This window comes from Lemur catta, chromosome 23 (assembly GCF_020740605.2).
Source record: "Lemur catta isolate mLemCat1 chromosome 23, mLemCat1.pri, whole genome shotgun sequence".
NCBI classification, from domain to species: Eukaryota; Metazoa; Chordata; class Mammalia; order Primates; family Lemuridae; genus Lemur; species Lemur catta.
This window is the reverse complement of record NC_059150.1, coordinates 3,558,668-3,577,869: the sequence shown is the minus strand read 5'-3', so window position 1 is coordinate 3,577,869 and position 19,202 is coordinate 3,558,668. Positions and strand designations below refer to the sequence as shown.

At 49.6% G+C, this 19,202-nt stretch overlaps 1 protein-coding gene across 6 annotated transcripts in view; it reads right to left on the bottom strand.

Moving 5' to 3' along the window:
* Window positions 1–19,202, bottom strand: part of NAV1 (neuron navigator 1) — a 165,169-nt gene that overhangs the window by 18,805 nt on the left and 127,162 nt on the right. For 2 of the 6 annotated variants that reach the window (XM_045536209.1, XM_045536212.1), the window contains 13 exons: window positions 15,070–15,208; window positions 14,328–14,625; window positions 12,342–13,035; window positions 11,384–11,827; window positions 10,751–10,792; window positions 9,836–9,984; window positions 7,870–8,040; window positions 6,722–6,774; window positions 5,979–6,002; window positions 5,789–5,866; window positions 2,373–2,456; window positions 2,016–2,127; window positions 81–202 (listed from right to left, as the gene is read on the bottom strand). In XM_045536209.1, coding sequence (XP_045392165.1) covers window positions 81–202; window positions 2,016–2,127; window positions 2,373–2,456; window positions 5,789–5,866; window positions 5,979–6,002; window positions 6,722–6,774; window positions 7,870–8,040; window positions 9,836–9,984; window positions 10,751–10,792; window positions 11,384–11,827; window positions 12,342–13,035; window positions 14,328–14,625; window positions 15,070–15,208 — 2,410 coding nt within the window. The remainder of the gene's footprint in view (window positions 1–80; window positions 203–2,015; window positions 2,128–2,372; window positions 2,457–5,788; window positions 5,867–5,978; window positions 6,003–6,721; window positions 6,775–7,869; window positions 8,041–9,835; window positions 9,985–10,750; window positions 10,793–11,383; window positions 11,828–12,341; window positions 13,036–14,327; window positions 14,626–15,069; window positions 15,209–19,202) is intronic. The other 4 variants (XM_045536213.1, XM_045536214.1, XM_045536210.1 and 1 more) reach the window with 3 other exon arrangements.

The window sequence follows — 19,202 nt, the reverse complement described above, 5'->3', positions numbered from 1 at the left end:
GGACGGATCCGGTCCCTACGCTGAGGTGAAGGTGGTCCACCATGCTCTACGTACTTCCCTTCCCCCACGCCTTTACCTACCCAACTCTTTTTTTTCTTCTTTTTCGCATCAGCATCCTTGCCGCTGCCAATGCTGGAATGGCTCGTGATGCTGTTGAGGCTTGAGATGCTATCTGAGGAGTTTTGTCTCTTGATCCGAAGTTCTAGGGACCAAATACAAATGGGAAGAACACGGAGCAGATTTAGAGAAAACAGAAGAAAGTCTACCTGTAGAAGATAAGAGGGAGAGAACCAACCAACTCCTAGGTCCACATTATTGATTTTTTGTATTATTTATTCAACAGTCATGTTTCAACATAGAAAACAATGCTAATGCCAGGTGCGGTGGCTCATGCCTGTAATCCTAGCACACTGGGAGGCCAAGGCGGAAGGACTGCTTGAGGTCAGGAGTTGAAGACCAACCACAGGATCTCACTGTGTTGCCCAGGCTAGAGTGCAGTGGCGTCGTCATAGCTCACTGCAACCTCAAACTCCTGGGCTCAACGGATCCTCCTGCCTCAGCCTCCCTAGTAGCTGGGACTCCAGGTGTGCACCACTACACCAAGCTAATTTTTCTATTTTTTGTAGAGATGGAGTCTTGCTCTTGCTCAGGCTGGTCTTGAACCCCTGGCTTCAAGCAATCCTCCCTCCTTGGCCTCCCAGAGTGCTGGGATTACAGGCGTGAGCCACCGCGCCTGGCCGAGAGGCATTTTTTGAGTACCTATTACATGCCTGGCACAGTGGTGAATGTCCACATACATCCACTGATTGCATACAACAAATTTCTGGTTAGGTGTTATTATCCCCACTTTACATAAGTTGAGTCAAGTAAGTACTAAAAATTTTAAGTTGGATTTTAGAAAAATGGGGGTCACTGGTGGCGTTAGTGACAGTGGTTTTGGTAGGTGATGATGACAGAAGCATAATTACAGTGAAGTCAGGTGTGAAAGGGAGGCTGAAAGGTGGGGTGACTGTGAAGGAAGGAACAAGACAAGGTTATACTTAGAAAGAACATGTGTTGGTATATTTTTCCCCTTCAAGATAGAAGAGATTTTGCAGGTTTATAAGCAGGGGGGGAGCGAATAGAGAGTAAGAGGTTGGGGAGGTAGAAGAGAGAGAGTGTGTGTATGTGGGGGGAGGGTCTAATTGCTGGGGGGAGCAGCCCAAAGCCTTAGATAAGGGCCAGAAGGGACAGCTCCTCCTTAGAAACTAGGAGAGAAATAAGAAGGGTTGGGTGGATACAAACTGATAGAGTGGGGAAAAGGTAATGGAGTTCTTCTCACTGGATGATGTTCATTTTCTTAACTGAGGAGGGGACAAAGGCCAAGTTCGGAGTGAGGCCAGGCAGTGGTGGGATGAGGGGCTTGAGAAAAATGAAGGAAGTTGGGAACCGCTGATAGAGGAATAAAAAAGAAAACTGACTATGGACAACTACAAGGACAGCCAAGCTCTCCCGAGGGCCTGCCTGGAGCCAGAGAGCACGGGCTGTCGTGCAGTCAGACTGCCACTCATCTTGACTTGCTGTAGCAACGCTGGACTGGTTGCTAAGCGCCACGGCTAACTTGCCCTTTGGGCCCAGTGTAACCACGTGGGCTCTGGCTGTCCCACTGGAAGAGCAGATCGCCCTCCTGGAGAACTGAAGTGAGGGTCAAGTAAGATTCTATGTATGTGTGTGGACACACGACACATTTGTATGAAAACGTAAAGTGCTATTTTAGTGCTTGCCTTTGACAGCACTTTGGCTCTGGCCTCGGTTGGGGAGGGGGCCCCCGGGGATCACAGGGCTCCTGGACTTGCCGTCACGCTCTGGGATGGCGGGGTCACGCCCCGGCGCTCCTCACTGACCAGGGCGGACACCACACTAAAGGGCACCTCACTTTCTGGAAGTTTGACACAGGACCTGACATATTGGAGGCCCAGATAAAAATCTGCAGTGATCTTCCTTGCACCCCATCCCTGTTCTCTTTCGGTCTGTACCTTTGGGTGTGGTTTCGGAGGCATTGAGGGCTCCCTGAATGACTGCCTGGGCCTCAGAGTTCTTTTTCTTCAGAAAGTCTATGGTTTCTCGCAAATCTAGCAGCTCAGTGTCCTAAGAGAGAAACGAAAATAACACCGTTAGTCGGGATTAGTAGGAGCACTTACGATGTAGGGGGCTGGCAGCGGGCTAGGAGCCGGGATCCTAACGAACTTGACAGAGAAGGGCAGGGAACTAGGACAAGGAATATGCGAGGGGCAGGCTGAGGAACCAGGGTGACGGAAGGGCAGGAGAATCCGGCGCTCCCCAGCGAAGAGAACCCCGACTGCACCGTGCTCCCCTCCCAGGCTCACTCTCACCTTCTCCTCCGCGGTCTCTGCCAGGTGCCGCAGGCGGGAGGTCATGTTCACCAGGCTCTGCTCGAAAGCAGCCACCAGATTAGCCTGAGACAAACACATGAAGAGGTTCCTAAGTGGCTGGGGGAAAGGAAATACTGACAACGGGAGGTCGTTTTAACTAGTGTTCTGTGCCTCAGAGCTAATCAATGCCAGCAAACCTCTTGATGGTTTTAAAATATCGATTTCCGTGAGCAGACAAGTGGGAATCCAAAACATCTTCTGGCAGGAATCCACTTCTTAAATAAGGAAGCCAGCTTGAGGGTAGGGCATGCTTTTGGAGGCTCTTGGGGGCTTGAGATCTAGTACCTGTCATCTATCAGAGTGGGACTGTCTCTCTACTCCATGCGTGCAATATGTGGGTGGCAGGCTGGGTGGGAAGGCCATACCTCTGGGGTCATTGCTCTTGTTTTGGTTTAACTCCTTCATTGTGGAGCGGGCTGGCCCCAGATAACCCCAGTGGAAGTCATTTGGTACATCTCTTCCAGCTCTGCTCCAGGGTGGCTCTATTGCTGAATTTATTCTTGCTTTGGAGCTGCTCCCAGTCCTGGCTTCTTCAGGCTCTGCTTCACAGGGCTGGGGAGGAGCGGCTGCGGAAGCCTCAGGGGCAGTCCACAGCGTGGCCACCAGGGGTCAGGTCTGCTTCATGAGGCGAGAAGGACGCCGAAGGGCTCTCTGGATGAGCAGCGGGCTGGAAAGGTGCTGAGTGACGCCAAGGCCACCTGGAGCATGGCTTGAACTCTAGCTGCCAACCAGCTGCAAGACGTCCCGGCAAGGTGATGGGAATGAGGCGGAGGCTGGAGAGAACACTTGGGCATGGAGAAACAGCCATGGTGGGAGCGTCTGAGTGAGTTGGTGACCTGATCACCAAGTGATGGATACGTTCTAGGCGGCTCCTTCCTTCACGCAGCGCTCCAGGCCGTCTGTGACGCTCCCACCGTTCCTGGGGGCTTCTGATCCTCCCTCTCCACTGGGTCAACTCGGCTTTTCACCCACTGCACCAAGAGCCTCGCGGCGGAGGCAATCACGTCAGTTCCCCCTGAGCCTCCTCTTCTGCTATCAGTCTGCCCAGGCCCGGGCTCCGCAGCAGGTACACGGCATGACCTGCGCAGTTTCCTTCCACCTACTGTGCAGGGAACTTCCGTCTTCCTGACCTCAGGTCTCCTCGCGTTTGCTTCTCTCCATCCCCATGTGTCTGTGCACAGACCGCTTGAGGTCCTTGGAAATCTATTCACAGGAGAACCGAGACCCCGTGTGCTTTCCTGTGTTGCCTTTCCTCGCCTGGGGCGTCCTCTTGCGCCGGCTGTGTTTCCTCCCCTTCCTGTGAGCCTTCCCACAATGCCCCCCACAGACTCGGGGCAATCCCGCCCCCCCAACCCCACATACTCGGGGCACGTGTGAGACCTCAGAGCTCAGTGGTGGCACCGTAGCGAGGCCAGCATGCAAGAGGGGCGAAGTGCTCTGGACCCCTCCCATGGAGGGCCGTTCCCTCAGCTCAGTAGCTAGGAGGTTCCGCGGAACACGACACAAGTTTGGTTGAGACTCGGGGGATCCTGAAGGAAGCTGTGGAACCTTCCCAGAGCCCTGACATCACATCTCCTGCTTGAGGGCAGGGTTCTGACCCTCAGCAAAAATCTGCCTTCAAGGTTCAGAACCCACCGCGTCTGGGTGTTTAGTTTATTCTCGCTTAGCCGAATGGAACTTCCTGTTCTAAGAAAAATCACCCTCTAAATTCATTCTCTTGGCTCCAGCCCAGCCTTGACAGCACCATGGCTGACAGATTGCAGTGTAAATGAATCAGACATAGTAATGTTCTCTGCCTCCCTGGCGCCTCTCCCCCCAGCATCTCCCAGACGTGAATTTCCTGGGGTATGCAGAACGTGACCCAGGCACTGGCCTTGGTGGGCATGGCACAGGGGAGAGAAAAGATGGTTCTTGTTTATGTTACAATTCTTATGGGTCCCCAAGAGTGGAAAAAAGTGCTTGATACGAGCTTCAAACAAACTGCTAAGTATACAACTTATGAATTGTGGGTTTGGAAAAAGAGAATAAAGAGCATAACCCAGTGTGGGGAGGGAACTGCTGCTGAAATATATTGGAAACATGCAAAATCTTGGTGGAGATTCTTCTACCTAATTCCAAGAGATAGACCCCAGGCCTGACAGCTGGGTTCCCCAGAGAGGAAGAGCAGAGAGAAAACCAGAAACTACTGCGGAAATTGCAGACATGGTTACTTTTGTGCAAACGCTTGGAAAGCTCCTGCAGATCCGGCTCAGCTGTTGTTTACAGCTTTGGGGGAAAAGGGCTCTTATGTTCTCTGTTTGCAACTCAGTTGCAGGGAGAAACGACCACAACCTAGTTGGAGGAGGTGGCTTCCTTTCTCCCCATCTCACAGAGTAGAAAAACTAAGGCCTAAAGAAAGAGACTCATTCTGAGTGGATGTACTGAGGGCAGTCCGAGGGCAGAAGCAAAGGATCCTGCCTCTCAACCTAAAGCTCAGATCGTTTCTGCCAACTGCCCAAGGAGACTACTAGGAAAAGGCAGTTGGGAATGAAGGAGTTAGGTTTCTAAGTAGCGCTGTGGTCACCAGACAGAATTCTTTTTTTTTTTTTTTTGAGACAGAGTCTCACTTTGTTGCCCGGGCTAGAGTAAGTGCCGTGGTGTCAGCCTAGCTCACAGCAACCTCAAACTCCTGGGCTTAAGCGATCCTACTGCCTCAGCCTCCCGAGTAGCTGGGACTACAGGCATGCACCACCATGCCCGGCTAATTTTTTCTCTATATATTTTTAGTTGTCCAGATAATTTTTATTTCTATTTTTAGTAGAGACGAGGTCTTGCTCAGGCTGGTCTCGAACTCCTGACCTCGAGCCATCCACCCGCCTCGGCCTCCCGGAGGGCTAGGATTACAGGCGTGAGCCACCGCGCCCGGCCTGAATTCTAATGACCAATTTTGTGCCTGCCCAGTTACGTGGCATGAACAGAGCCATGAACACACCCCAGGGGGGTGGAAAAGGGCTCTAAGGGCTCTGTAATTATAATCCATAACTGCTTTTGTCCTCGGCCAGCGGCAAGGTTGTTCCCACCTCCCTGCAGAACCACTGATAATCAATCCTCTTTTCTCTCTCCAGGGAGTTCAAAGACCACCAGACATGAACTCATCCATACCTATTAATTAGAGTGCAGGCAAAATAGTTCCTTATAAAAATTGAGGCTTGGAGAAGCAGAAGGACAATCCTCAAATCGTCTATTGCAGAGCTGTGAGGAAGACCCACTCCCTTGGAGTCTAACTCCAGGGGATACTTTCTCAGATGATTTTCCTTCTTGGGCTGAACTATGGCCCAAATAACCACCTGGGCCTTTCCCTACTTCGTGGCACTCACATTGGCAGAAAGCTGAGATGTCAGGGTGGCCACTTTTTCCTGGGATGATTCCAGTTCCCTGCGAAGTTTCCGGATTTGCTGTGAAAGGAAGAGAAATACAAGCTACTGGTGGCGGAAGACACACAAGATTTGGAAGGAAAATGGGGTGTAGTGGTGTTAACAAGCAGGGACAAAGGCTTTTGCACCCTACCTCAGATTGCATCCGCTCCTCAGCCTGAAGAAGGGAGCGCAGAAGGAGAGAGAGAAAGAAAGGAAGCAGTTACTATGGAGGTGAAGAAGCCGGGCCCCAGTGGCAGGGTGGAGAGCGTGAGGGAGCGTGATTCAGAGGTGCAGAAAGGCTGAAACTCTGGTTTCCTGGCCCTGGCTCCTCGCGGACGCAGCTCAGATCTATACTAGGGTTTCAAGCAAAGATTGCTCTGGAGCTCATCTCCAGCCAACTTAGTCATTGCCAAGAAGGCTAGGAAATGAAACTCTGGTCCGTCTGAAAGCTGTTATTGCCAGCAACTTGGAGTGAAGAATTGGGGGCAAAACAAATCTAAGAATCAAGGCATACATAACAGCCAAATGCTGCAGCCGGTGCCCCACAACGAACACTTGGTCGATTCTGTACACTGTCAGGGCTCTGGAGCCTTAGAAACCTACTCATCTCACTTGCCGCGGCATAGAAAGGGCGCTTTAACAAGGGGCTTCTCCGTGTTCAAAGGAGGGGCTGCTCAGGAGTTGGTGAGGCCAGAAGGACCACCGAGGACCCAAGGGACCCAGCTGAGTGCTCCAAGCTCTAGGTGCTTCCCCACCCCCAGCCCAGATCTACAAGGTGTCAGGAAGAGACAGCAGTGTCCCACCCCCACCCAGTTACTCAGCCAGGGGGGCTTCTAGAGAGCATGGAATCGGGGGGAGAGGGCATGAGGCGGGAAGAGAAGTAAACGCCCTTACTGAGGAGTAAGTGGAGGAGGCACTGGAGGCCAGGGACAGCACTGAGCCATGAACTGAAAGAGAAGGAGAAAACAAAGAGTTAACAGAGGGTTCCAGAGACAGGGGTTCCTGGGAGGAGCCCTAAGGCAGGAGTTTGGATTCTGAGTCTGCAGGGCATCTGGAGCAATCGGAGAGAAGAGAACAGGGAGCCCAACTGGCATCGTACAGCCCAAAGCAGGCGGGTATCTGCTGAGGAGACGCGGCCTGCGTGGAGAGAGCCTTCTCTTTCCGTCTGCTTTCCCTGGCAGCCTGGGGACGGCACTCCCTTGCTCAGGGCACGGGGCTTCAGAGAGGGAAAGAGGGTTTCCACGGACGGTCGTCACCTTATCGTCCCAGCCAGGAGAGCACTTTAGCTGCAGAAGAGGGGAGCTCCTCAGAGCTGCTCGGAACGACACTGCAGTGCTCCCTGCCCCTCCTCCTCTCAGCACTGGGGGACTCGCCTGGGAACTCGGGGAGTGTTCAGACGAAAACAATGTTTAAGTGAGGAAAACTCATTCTGATTATTCAGTCGAGCCTACGGAGAGAACCCAAGCACGCCTGCACAGGAATGCTGGAACGAGCGTCTCAAAAACAGCAGCGGGAGATCTAATCTGCCATAAGCCTGGTCCCCCGGCTCTGACCAGCATTAACACCCAGATCACCACCAACCGATGGCCCTCCCTGAGGCTAATCTTTGGAACATTCTTGAAAGAGGAATGAGATGCCTAATTCTTTGTAAGGATTTAAGAGCTATGTCCTTTTATCTTTTCATATATGGTGAGAGACTGTGGGGAGGAAAGACTGCTGCTAGAACAACCAGGAGAGAAGCTGTGGTTTCCAGAGCATCCTGAGGGGTACCATTTAACCCTTCCATGCTCGAGTCCCCTCCCCCAGCCCCAGTGACAGATGCTCTGTCCCAAAGCCCCAGTGCTAGACGGTGCCACCCAAGGTTTCTGGGCCCCTAGACCCTTCAAAGGGATGGGAAGAGAGAACTGAAATGGCCCAACTCGATGTTCTGTGACTCATATACGTGTGTCCGGTGGTGGCAGTGGAGGTGGTGGAGGTGGTGGTGGGTGGGGGGACCCAGCAGAGCTGGAATGAGCGTGAACCGCGCTGGCATGAAGTCTCACCATCGTCCGTGGGGTCTCGGAAGGATCCTGACCGAATCATCCCCTTGGGTCTCTCGGCCAGGGACAGGGTGCTCCCCATTTGGGAGCCGCTGTACAGCTCGAAGGCCGCCTCGTGGGTGGGGATGCTGTTGGAGCGGGTGATTCTTGGCGTGGTGGCCGCAGTGGGACTCACTGGAAGGACAGAGGGAAGGGGGACAGGAGAGGGAGGGGAGGGCAGGAAAAGAGGCAGGGTCATCAGCTCTCCAGTCCCTTGGCGGGTGGAGCGGCAGGAGCATGAGAGGCGAATGGGGGAGGGCAGGAGAGGAGGGAGCAGGGGGGCAGGGGGGTGTGCAACCAGCTCATGGTCGGGAGCGGGGTCCCTCCTGGGGAGGTTGAGCCCTGATGGAGAAGGACCCTGCTGTCTGGGGCAAAGGCTTCCCTCAGCCCTGCCTGCCTCAGAGTCGTTGCTTTTGAAGGTGAGGCTGGGGGCCTGGCAGCTTTTCCGAAACCTTCACATCGCTCGGATGTGCTGATGAAATGGGATGCTGTGGTTCTCCCAAACACCACCGGCAGCTCAGGAGGACTGAGGATTCGGACAAAGACTCAGATCCAAATGATGGCAAAGAATGAGCTAAAGAAGGGGGCTCAGCTATGGGACCCCACGGGCTTGGCATTACAGACAGGAGTGTGTGTCCCGCGACAAAGCAGTGTCACTCCAGGTTACTGGGTCGGCTCTAAAGCATCAAGCAACATGGCCCTTTGCCCAGCAATCTCCTGGCCTGAGGGTCAGAGTGGGTGGATGTGTCAGGTGAGGCTCGTGGAGCATCAGGTGAACCCTGTGAACCCGCAGAACTCTCCCCGCTTTGCCCTTGCTGGGATCACAGCCTTTCAGGGTTCAGGGCCACATGGAGCTGCCTTGCCCCGTCTTCCGCCTCCACACAGGCAGGGGGTGTCTTATCTGTCCACGAAGACCTGTGCAGATTCCACACCTCTCTCTACCCTCGTCAGACCCTCGTTCTGCAGCAGACATGCACGTCTGCTTGTCTGGTCCTCGGCGGACGCGGAGAACAAGCTGGCCCCGCCCTCCATCTAACAGCCCCTCAGAGGCCAGGTGACCCTTCCTTCCTGGGCAAAATGATCCCAGTTCCTAGTCTTTCCTCACATTCCCCACAGTCACCGCATGGGCACGTTACAGGTCCTTGTCTTTTATTAACTGCTCTCTTTCACTCAGCTGAGAGAAGAGATGGATTTGGAGAGATACGGCAAGCGAATAGGCCTGTCCCAGGCCTGTCCTAAAAGGGCTCTGGGGAGGCCAGTCATGGCACGCCACTTCCCAAAGCCCGGCTGGTGCCAGGGCCAGGCCCTCTCCCTGAAGCTTCTTCCCCTCCCTGTCTCTGAATCATGAGCCACTTCCATCTTTCCTAGCTTTTCCTTCTCCTTAGGCTTCAGCAAGGGTGTGGCCAGGACACGGCTTAGTCAGCTCTGCCTTCAGGGCTAGGATGGCCCAGGCCCAGCCAGAGCAGTTGGGGAATCTGGACTTTTCTGAGTTTGGAGGCAGATCCCATCCTTTGCGATCAACAACCTTTCCTTCCTTCCTCCCCGCCAGCCTGACATTTTGGGATTGCCCTTTCACTCGCTGGCCCTGCAGCTCTGGGCGTGGTGGCTTCTTTCCGGCAGCTCAGCGTTCCTGCTCACTGCACTGGTGTGATCTCCGGGCTTCAGTGCACGGCTTTTCCATGTCACCACTGAGACTCGCTGATGCTGTAAGGACGCTACAACTTGTGCCCAAGGGCAGCTTTTCAGTTCAAGATCTTGGAGCACTTTGCCTTCAATATTATTTTCGGTGGATAAACTGAGGCACCATGAAGCAACCCAATATAATGTGAGTCAAATATGAGATGAAATCCAAAACCCACCTGCCTTGCCTCACCCTGCAAGGTGACCCCTGCTTCATCCCCTGCCACAGTGAGTGACCGAAAACACTGACCTATGTTGGTAAGCTGGCCCTTTGCACTCAAGGACATGGACAGTGCAGGGGGAGAAGGCAGCTCTGACTGGTCGTCGGATTCAGGCAGCCCACCAATGGTATGGGAGTGTCGCCTCTCCTTGGTCTCCTCCTGGGACTGAAGCTGATACCTGTAGGAGGCAGCAGAAGGTCTCAGTCTGGGCAACCACAGGGAGCTGCCAGGGGTCGAGTTGGTGTGGAGGGTATCTGAGCTAGGCCAGGGCCAGGAGATTCCGAAAGCAGGGCAAGGAAAAGGGGGAGCAGTCAGGGCTGCCTAAGGAGGGAGCAGGAGGTGGTGACTCAGCATCCTCTCCCAGACCATGAGCAGGGTGTGGAAGGACCAGCAGGCATTCCCACGAGGGCTCCCGGGAGGCAGGGGGCAGGCAGAAATGACAGAGGAGGCATTAGAACTTCTTCTTCTCTGAAGCTCAGGACAGAGCGTTAGCATTCTGTGTGAGAGCTTTCAAGCTGTAGGGATCACCCCCCGACTGAACAACTCAGTGCTGTCACACCAGTGGAGGACCAGGGATGTCCTGCCCCTTGCCCACATCTGAGTGACCCTCGAGGCAGGCTGTTTCTCCCCATACTTTGAGGGAGGAAAATTACAGAGATCAGCCAGGATTGGGATAACACAGGCTGATACAGGTAAGTGTATGATTCCCATGTGCAAACTTGCTTCTGCTCCGTCACCAAAAAAAGAACACTGGCAGTAAAAGTTGACTCACATAGTACTAAGCCTGGGCAGGGTGCTAGGTGGTATTTGTACAGGACTACATGCAAATGACTGAGTTAAAAGCGTCACTAAATTCACAACTGGAGCTGAGGACAGGTCAAGTTATGACTTTTCACATAGACCAGAAGCCACAGGTGTAAAGAAAAAACACACTTAAGGGTTACCTGAGCCCTTTCTTGGGAAGAGTGTTCCGATCTCGCTGATTGCTGTAGAAATAAAACAAAGAGAGAAGCATGTGAGTTCATCTTAGGAACTAGAGTTTGGGACCATCAGTGTGAAGGCTGCAGACCCTGGACCCAGGACATCAAACTATAAGCCCCTTTATCTATATAAACAAAACAAAGAGACAGCCGCAGCCTGTGTCTTGGCTTATGATTCGGGAAATTTATCTGAAATGTTAAATGTTTTTTCTCTGATTAGGAACTTAAAAGATCATATTATAGTCGGTGAAAACTAGGATGAGATATAATAGAAATGAGTTTGGACTAGGATGCAAAAGCTTGGGTGACGGGTTAAACTAATCATGAGATCTTAGATAAGTCATGTAACTTCTTTGTGCACTGGTTTCCCCATTTACAAGGTGAGAATAATAATTTAAAAACAAAACTGTAAACATCCTACCTATCCTGATGGAGTTGTTGTGAAGCAAATGAAATTACTTAATATATTACATGTGAAGAAATTCCAAAAGTCACAAAGTGGCAACAAAACACAGGAGAGTATCGCTAATGGCAAAATGAGCCTGGGGCACGGAGACAGGCTCAGGCCCGGGCTCAGCTCCGTCCCCATCCACCTACCTGTCCAGCTGCCCAGTTCTGGGGCTTCCGCTCCAGGGCAGCTCTTCCGTCTCTTCCTCTTGGGGAGCAGCAGGGGCAGCGGGTGGCGTGGGGATGGGGGCACTGCTGGGGAAGGCACTGGGCAGGCTCATTGGCATCTGGAGGGACTCCATGCTCCTGTGCAGGCCTGAGAGTTTGGGGTACATGCGGGTCTCCTTTGGGACACTGAAACCACTCATTAGCTCCAGGCCCTGGGAGAAGCTGGCTGAGTTAATATTGAGGATGGGTGCTGGACTGGGGGTGAAGCAAGAGGGGAGAGGGGCCCCCGCTGCGGAGCTTGCAGCATGCAGATCTGGGACCTTTGCAGCATGGGTGTCGCCGGACGATGGCAGATCCAGGCTGTTGGAGTTGACCTTGTCTAGATTGGCTAGCGAGGGCGGCTGGACAAAGCTCTTAGCTGTGGCCCTGAGAGAAGTGAAGATAAAACAAAATATTCAGAATAGAATTACAAAGAGAGAGGCGGGTGGGCCCTTAAAGAAATCCCTTGTCCAGTTTTGTTTTCTGGTTATTTGCTAAGTACAGAGGCTTGTCCCAATGCTGCCGTGAAATACAGCGGAAGGAAGCCCGGTACCCGACCTGGGGCGCCTTTAGTCTTAATAAGGGAGACAGCGTATACACGTGGGAGATACAAGTGAATTGGCGCAAATGGGTACATGTATGTAAACGCAGTAAAACCACCCATACGTGTGCTGAAGATGGGTTGACGGCTGACCAGGGAATAGTACAAACAAGGTAAGTTTTGAGCACAGTTTTGAAAGAGGGAGAAGCAGCTTGGCATACAGGGGACGGGAGGGGAAGGACGCATGCAAAGGCCTGGAGACGGGAGTGGACAGGCCATGCCTCCCCTAGTCCGGGGGGCAGGGATATGCATAAGAATGACAGAGCAGACAGACAGGAGGAAGCTGCCCAGTTTGGGTACCTGAGAGGGGTTGGTGGCAGCTCTGCCAACTTGGTGGCTGGGGGGTGGCTTGCTTGGTTCTTGGGAGTACTTTCCGGAGAGCCCATGCTCTTCAGGGAGATGTTGTCGGAGTCCAAGGCCACTGCCTTGGCTTTGGCCTTCTCCTTCTCCCGGTCTGTCTGGTTGACAGGGGCCGGAGTGGTCCGCCCACTGGCTACCTTGGAAGGCTCCTTCAGTCTGGAGGGTGTCAGGCCTCCCTGCTTGGTGCTGAGGAGACTGGGGTCTATGCTGCTGCTGACCGGGCGAGGTCCGCCCCGCCCACCGGTCACGCTCATGGAACTGGACTTGGCTGGCCGGGGCAGGCTGCGATACTGGATGTTGGAACGGGCCCCAGGAGCCAAGAATCCCGGCTCCACGCTGTTGGACACATCCAAGCTGGTCTTGCGTCCATTCACGGGCTTGACAGGGATTCCCGAGGACTTCTGGATCTTGCTGAGAGTGGCTGAACCACCAGTCTGCATGACGGTGGCTGTGCCGGTGGCAGGAGGTGGCTTCTTGTAGCCAAAGGATCCTGAAGTGGAGGGGCGAGCGATGCCTGAGGGGGGCTTCTTAGCTTCGCTCAGGCGATCCCGGCCGGCGTCGGAAGAGGAGCGCTGCAGCCCCGTGTTCTTCACTGCGAGCTTCGCCTTGTCCGTAGCTTTGCCTTCAGGTTTGCCTACAAGCGGGCAGGAAATGAGGTAAGAGTAGCCGAAACTGACCAACACCTTAAAAATCCCTTTCTTTCCCTCAGTGGGAGAAGGGAATATTTGTCACAATGCATTGTTAAATTTTAGAGGCCCAAATATGGGTAAGGAGGTACTAGCTAAGCTGATAAAATTTCTTGCCAGGATGACTCTGGGTGGAAGGGGTGGGGGGGCTAGGATTTTGTGTTGTTGGTTTTTTTTCTGCTCCCAGAGTAGGATGGTACATTTTGGTGAAAATGGCAGAGGCAACCATAAAGATGATCAAGAAGATCCATCTAAAAACTGGTTAAAGAAGGGAAAAAAAGAAGGGGATACAAACAGAATAGAGTATGGCCATATCTACTGGTAAATAGATACCAGAGGGAGATGTTGATTCAGGCTAAAGGTTACTCAAGGGGCCAACTTTGGGAGCACTGTAATTCTCTTGCTGTAGCCATTTTATTTATTATTTTCTTAGGATCCTCCTGAGGTGTCAAGGAAGTATCTTATGAAGATAAGGACGTGGACTGACCATCTTGAGAGAGGAAAAAAAGAAACCAATAGGAAGTGTTTGAAGGGAGGTCAAACCAGTCTCTGAACAAATCATACTCTCTCCTCTACCTCTTATTAGCTGTGTGATTTTGGTCCAGCCACTTAACAACCTCTTTGAGTTTCTTTTTTTTTTTTACCGAAACTCTGGTTTATGAAGTTCCTAAATCAGAGTCATCAGTAGATGTTTTTAAAATGCAGATTCTAAAGAGAACCCTAATAAAGGAGAATTTTGAAAATGGCATCTTGAAATTTGCATTTTTAACAGTCTGCCCTGTGATTCTTATACAAGCCAAATTTTAAAATCTCTGATAGACAACATTCACTACTTTAACAGGTGTATCCATTTTAGTACCTGTGATGTCCGTTTTACTACAGAACCTACCACAACAAACAGATGAAAGTGGTGTCTTTTGTGAAATGCTCAAGATGAACACCCACTAAAAATACCATTTCCTGAGCATGGCAAGGCAATGGCTTACACAAATATGTGCTATTTTTAAAGAAACCCAGAGCTACCCAACTCTTTGAGTTTCTATTTCCATATCTGTAAAATGAAGATAGTAATATCCATCTTTCCTAACTCACGAGACTGTCCTGAAGACCAGATAAGATAATGTATGTTAAAGCACTATGCAAATGTTTGCTGCCATCCTATGGGTTAATGACCATAAAGAAGAGAAGCAACCAAAGAAAACGGTCTTTGCCCTTGTCCCTTCCTTTACTCCAGGCTCACCTGCGACTTTGAGGGCGCTCTGGGCTGTGTGAGTGATGGGGGAGGTGACAGCCACCGGTGGGGTCTTGCCCTTCTTCAGGGAACCAGGGCGTCCCAGGCTGATGGGCTTTTTCAGTTCTCCACCCTTGGATGAATCATCACAGCTCTCAGGCCGCTCTCTCCGCCACTTGGACGTCCCAGGTTCCATCTTCAGGCTACCACTGTCGTACTCCAGCTTTTTGGGGGCCTTCTCCTCTGATTCACTAAACCAGCTCAGCCCACTTTCTGCCAGAGATCGCTTCTCTGAGTCTGTGCGTAGCTAAACAAAAGAAAAAAAGGCAGAGTGAGACATTCACATGGGGATGGGGGAATGGAAAGCTGAGGGGATTTATTTTGGTTAGTAGGTGGCTTTGCTCATCCCAGAGTATTAAGTCAACTCAGGGTTTCTACCCAGGGTTCCAGAGAGCAGCTGTCATATATACCTCCGTGTTTCCTTTTCTTCTCCAGTTGGAAGAACTCTCACATGCGTCACTCCAGATTGATGTGGGCACTAAGTACAGACACTAAGACAGCATCTAATGTCTTGGGTGACTGTTTGATAGCTTTAACATTTGTGTTTTGTTTTGCTTTTTGTCAGCTCTAAAAGACCTTGGCCACAGGCCTATGAGAACCAATCCTAGGGGGCAGGTGTGTATGTGCAGGTGCATACACACCAGTTCCCAGGTTGCCCTGCGGTGGCCTGGGTGTGTGCAAACTCACGTACCACTATTGTAGAGTTCCTGCGAGAAGCAGTGGGAGTCGTTGGGAGGGAGTTGAGTGAGGAGCTGGCATTGAATTCTTCCGAGCTGAGGTTGTCCGAGGCATCGCTGAGCCCACTGCTGATGGAGCTACTCTCATCCCAGCTACAGGGCGAGAGAGATAAAGGTTAGCAGTTAAAACAGAAGCCAAGGCAAAGAATAAATTTTTCAGGTTGATGGAAGAATGGCTCTGCATCAGTATATAGACTGGCCAAAGGAAGAAAGCTTGAGGTTTGTCCTGAGTTTGTCAGTACTTCCAAGTGTGACTTAGACTTCCTTGTAATTTGGTGATGTTCTTTTATAATAGGAAGAGACTGTCTTTATCTGGCAAGTGAAGGTGTTATATCTCCTAACAGTGATATAACAGAAAGGTATATTATAAAAACAAGGTAATTTTTGGATCGATCTAGTTATACAAACCAATTTCCTCTCTTAAAATTATCATATGTTTGTTCATTCTTAAAATTACCATATGTTTGCTCATTTTTACATGTGTTCTCCAAGTATTCCCCCACCCCTTTTCTAAAAATTTCCATAGTTGGTAACAAGGCCCAGAAAAATATTTCTCTTTTCTAGAACCCCCTAGACTTATCATTTCTCATTGCTCCCCTGTGTATACAGCTCACCCTCTCCTGGGATCAGGTCTTGGTTCTAAACAGCATGTACTGCTCTTCTGGTAAATTGACCAAACTTAAGGTACTGTGACAAGCAGAGGTACCAAACGTGTGCTGAATAGTTTCATTTCTCTGTCAATTGCTTGGAATATCAGATTTGTGGTATCAGGGGACAGACTGTTGTTAAACATCTGTATCTGTAAACATCTGCATTTGAGAACCCCCCCTCATGTACAAAGTGAGCTTACTACAGCCTCCGTATCTTTGTAGCTTGGGCTCTACATTCCCTCGGCTGTTCATTTTTGGGTTTAACAAGTTTCACAGTCAGAAAGCTTATTCTTAACAATGAAACCAGACAGCCTCCTCTACCATTTACATCATTAATAATTTCCTCTTGTTCTATCCTTGTTTGCTATTCACATGTTCCTTATTGATCACACTCATTCTCTACTAAGCTCAAATTCTGTCTTTTATAATCTTTCTTCAACGGTCTCATTTTCCAAGTCTTTCACAATGTCTTCTGGACTCTAAAAAGTTCTTCAGATTTTACTGAAGTTTTACTGCCTGCAAGTTCAGTCAGACTGCTACACATGAGTATCTGTTTGTGCCTGTGGGGATTAATCTCCAAATCCTCGCATCTGTGTTCAGAGCGGGTTTGTTTATTAGCTTTGCGTGTGTGCAAGGACTAAAGAGGCTGAAGATATTTTTGTGTGAATTAGCTGGTACCCCAAAAATTTTTCCTTTTTGATTTATTTGTTCCATATCATGGAACAAAAATCAGACACACAAGTCATCTAAGTGCTTGGCCCAGGTTTCTGCTGGCCTCCCTCTAATTCATGTGCTGGGAATAGGAGAGTGGGTGGTTTGGACATTTGGCTTTGTTGCTCCGTAGTGATTTATCCAAATACATTGAGAAAGAGCAAAGAAAGCATGGGGATTAGAACACACTACGGAGTTATTTAAATTTTATTACTATGAAATACAGCCATTATTAAATGACAGCCAACCTTTTCCCCCTTCCCCCTCCTGACATATATTAAATCTCACATTTATCCTGGGCTAAGCTAGCACACCCCCTATTTTATAGATAAAGAATGCTGAGGAAAAAAAAAATCAGTGCTAGTTTTATGATCCTATCAGCTCTTCTGGGTCAAGATAAGATCTCTGGCAAGCAAGCAAACAAACTATTCAGAGCATGTTCTCTAGGTCAAAGACAGAGGAAGCCTGTAGCACTGAATCTTTCATCTGAGATTAATTATTAGTAATCTAGGTCTTGGAGCAAAGAGAGCCCCAATGGAATGGCCCTTGCAAAAAGAGGACTGTGTAGTCCTGAAATCCAGAAGAAACCCTCCTTGGCCCCACATTTATGAGAAGCCAACACCAACGTGGGGGATGCGGCTTATCTTCTAGGAGAGAGCTCAGGTCCTCCCTGCCCGAAAGACATTCCCTCCCAAGCTCTTTTCTTACAGTGAGAAAGTATGAGCCTAAATTTATCTGGGAAGGTTGGCTAGAGGATATAAATGTTTCTTAGCAGAAGTTGAGTTGGGGACCTTACTGAACCCTTTGAATCTACAAGTTCATGAACTTCAGTCCTGGGAAATTTTCTCAAATTATTTGCAAGTCCTGAACAAAAGGAAAATTCTGTTGTCACTGGAGGTGCTCCATTGGAGAGGGAATATTTTCTTTCTTAAAAAAAAATTACAAAGTAATACATGCTATAGTGAAGACTCAAATATTACATGAAAATATAAAGTAAAAAGAAATGATGCCCCTTTTCTGCCTTCCCATTTTTACTTCTAAGGTAACCACTGTTAACAGTTTCGTGTGCTTCCTTCAAAAATGTCCCTGAGCGCAGTCTCTGTCTTCCGGCCATTTGCTCTCTGCACCTGCTGAATAGCTGACATCATGGGATCACACGTCATCATCCTGAAGTTCTCTTTACCTGATTTAAACTGGAAACTCAGTCTTCCTCTTTGTTGTTTTACACCCTTGTTTTAGTGAAGTATCTCTTCCAGTAGGTTCCTGGAAAAGGATGCTTTAGAAGTAAACTTTGTAAGATCTTACATGTCATAAAATGTCTTTATTCTATCTTTACATGTAAAATTTTGGCTAGGAGAATTCTAAGCTGAAAATGACCTCCTTTCAGACTCTAAAGGCATGGCTGCTTTTAGTCATTGTCTAGCTTCCATTGCTGCAATTCTGACTCCTTGTCCTTAGAATGAGACCCATTTCTTTGTTTCCCTTCTGGAACTTTTAGCATCTTCTTAGTGCTCTGAAGTATCATTAATGACGTGCCTTGGTGTGTGCCTATTTTTATCCATTGAGTTGGGTACCTCACCCGACCCTTTGAAGATATCTAGAAGCTCATGACCTTCAGTTCTGGGAAATTTTCTCAAATTATTTTTTTGATGATTTTCTCCTCTTGATTTTTCAGTTCTCTCTTCTAGAATGTCTGTTAATCGGGTAATAGATTATTAAGCTGAAGCCCTGATTTTCTTATTTTTCTCGCACCTTTTTTTTTTGTTCTACTTTATGGGCAGTGGCCTCAATTTTATCTTTCATCCCTTCTACTTTTATTAAGTTTTTCATTTCTTCTATCATATTTTTAATTTCCAGGGGTTCTTTTTCTTTTTTTAAATGCCATATCATTCTTTCTTTCAAGGATATAATTTCTTCTCTCAACTCTCAGACATTCATTCGCTCATTCATTTGCAGGGGCAGGTTTCCAATCTTTCTGCATACTTTTTGTTCATGTGGAAGACTGGACATTCACTTTACGTAATTTGCAACCTTGAGTTCCCTCTGTGCACAAAGGGTAGCACTTGTCAACTACGGCTTCAGTATAGAGAGATGCGATTGGACTCACTGATTTTTTCTTGTGGGTTGGTCAGATTTCCTAGAGATGAGTCTTCCACGTTGCAGCTGAAGCGTGTAAGATCGGTGTTTTAAGAGCTGAGTTGGACAAGGAGCCTAGAGGTTTCAACATTTGATATGCAAAGTTTCACTTGTTCCCCACCCTTTTCAAAATCTATGCCCTCTCTTGTGCCAGGAATCCACCAGCACAGAGACCACACGTTTTACTCTCTCCAGAAAATAAGTCTCCTGTCTTCTGTTGATAAAGGGAAACAGCAGTTCCTTTTCTGGGAGCAGGTGGAGGAGAGGATCTGAGAGTCTAACTGTTTCTTAAATAAATTTTCAGTCAGTCCTCTTATTTTCAGATTTACCTCCTCCTCCACTAAGGGTACCTGATGCCACCAGTGACCAAGCTTTTTGAGGGTTCTGGGGTGCCAACAGAGTTGCTGCCCAGCTTCCCCCACTGCTGGCTTAGGATTCAGTTCACACTTGCCGTCCTCATTTCCAGCATCCCAAAATCTCGTTGCTATTACATTATCTCTTCCTTCTATTCTTTGTCCTTAAGGTTTTATGACTTAGGGGGGTGGGGGAAACCTTTACTGTTATTTCACTCATGTAGTAGTTGTGAAATA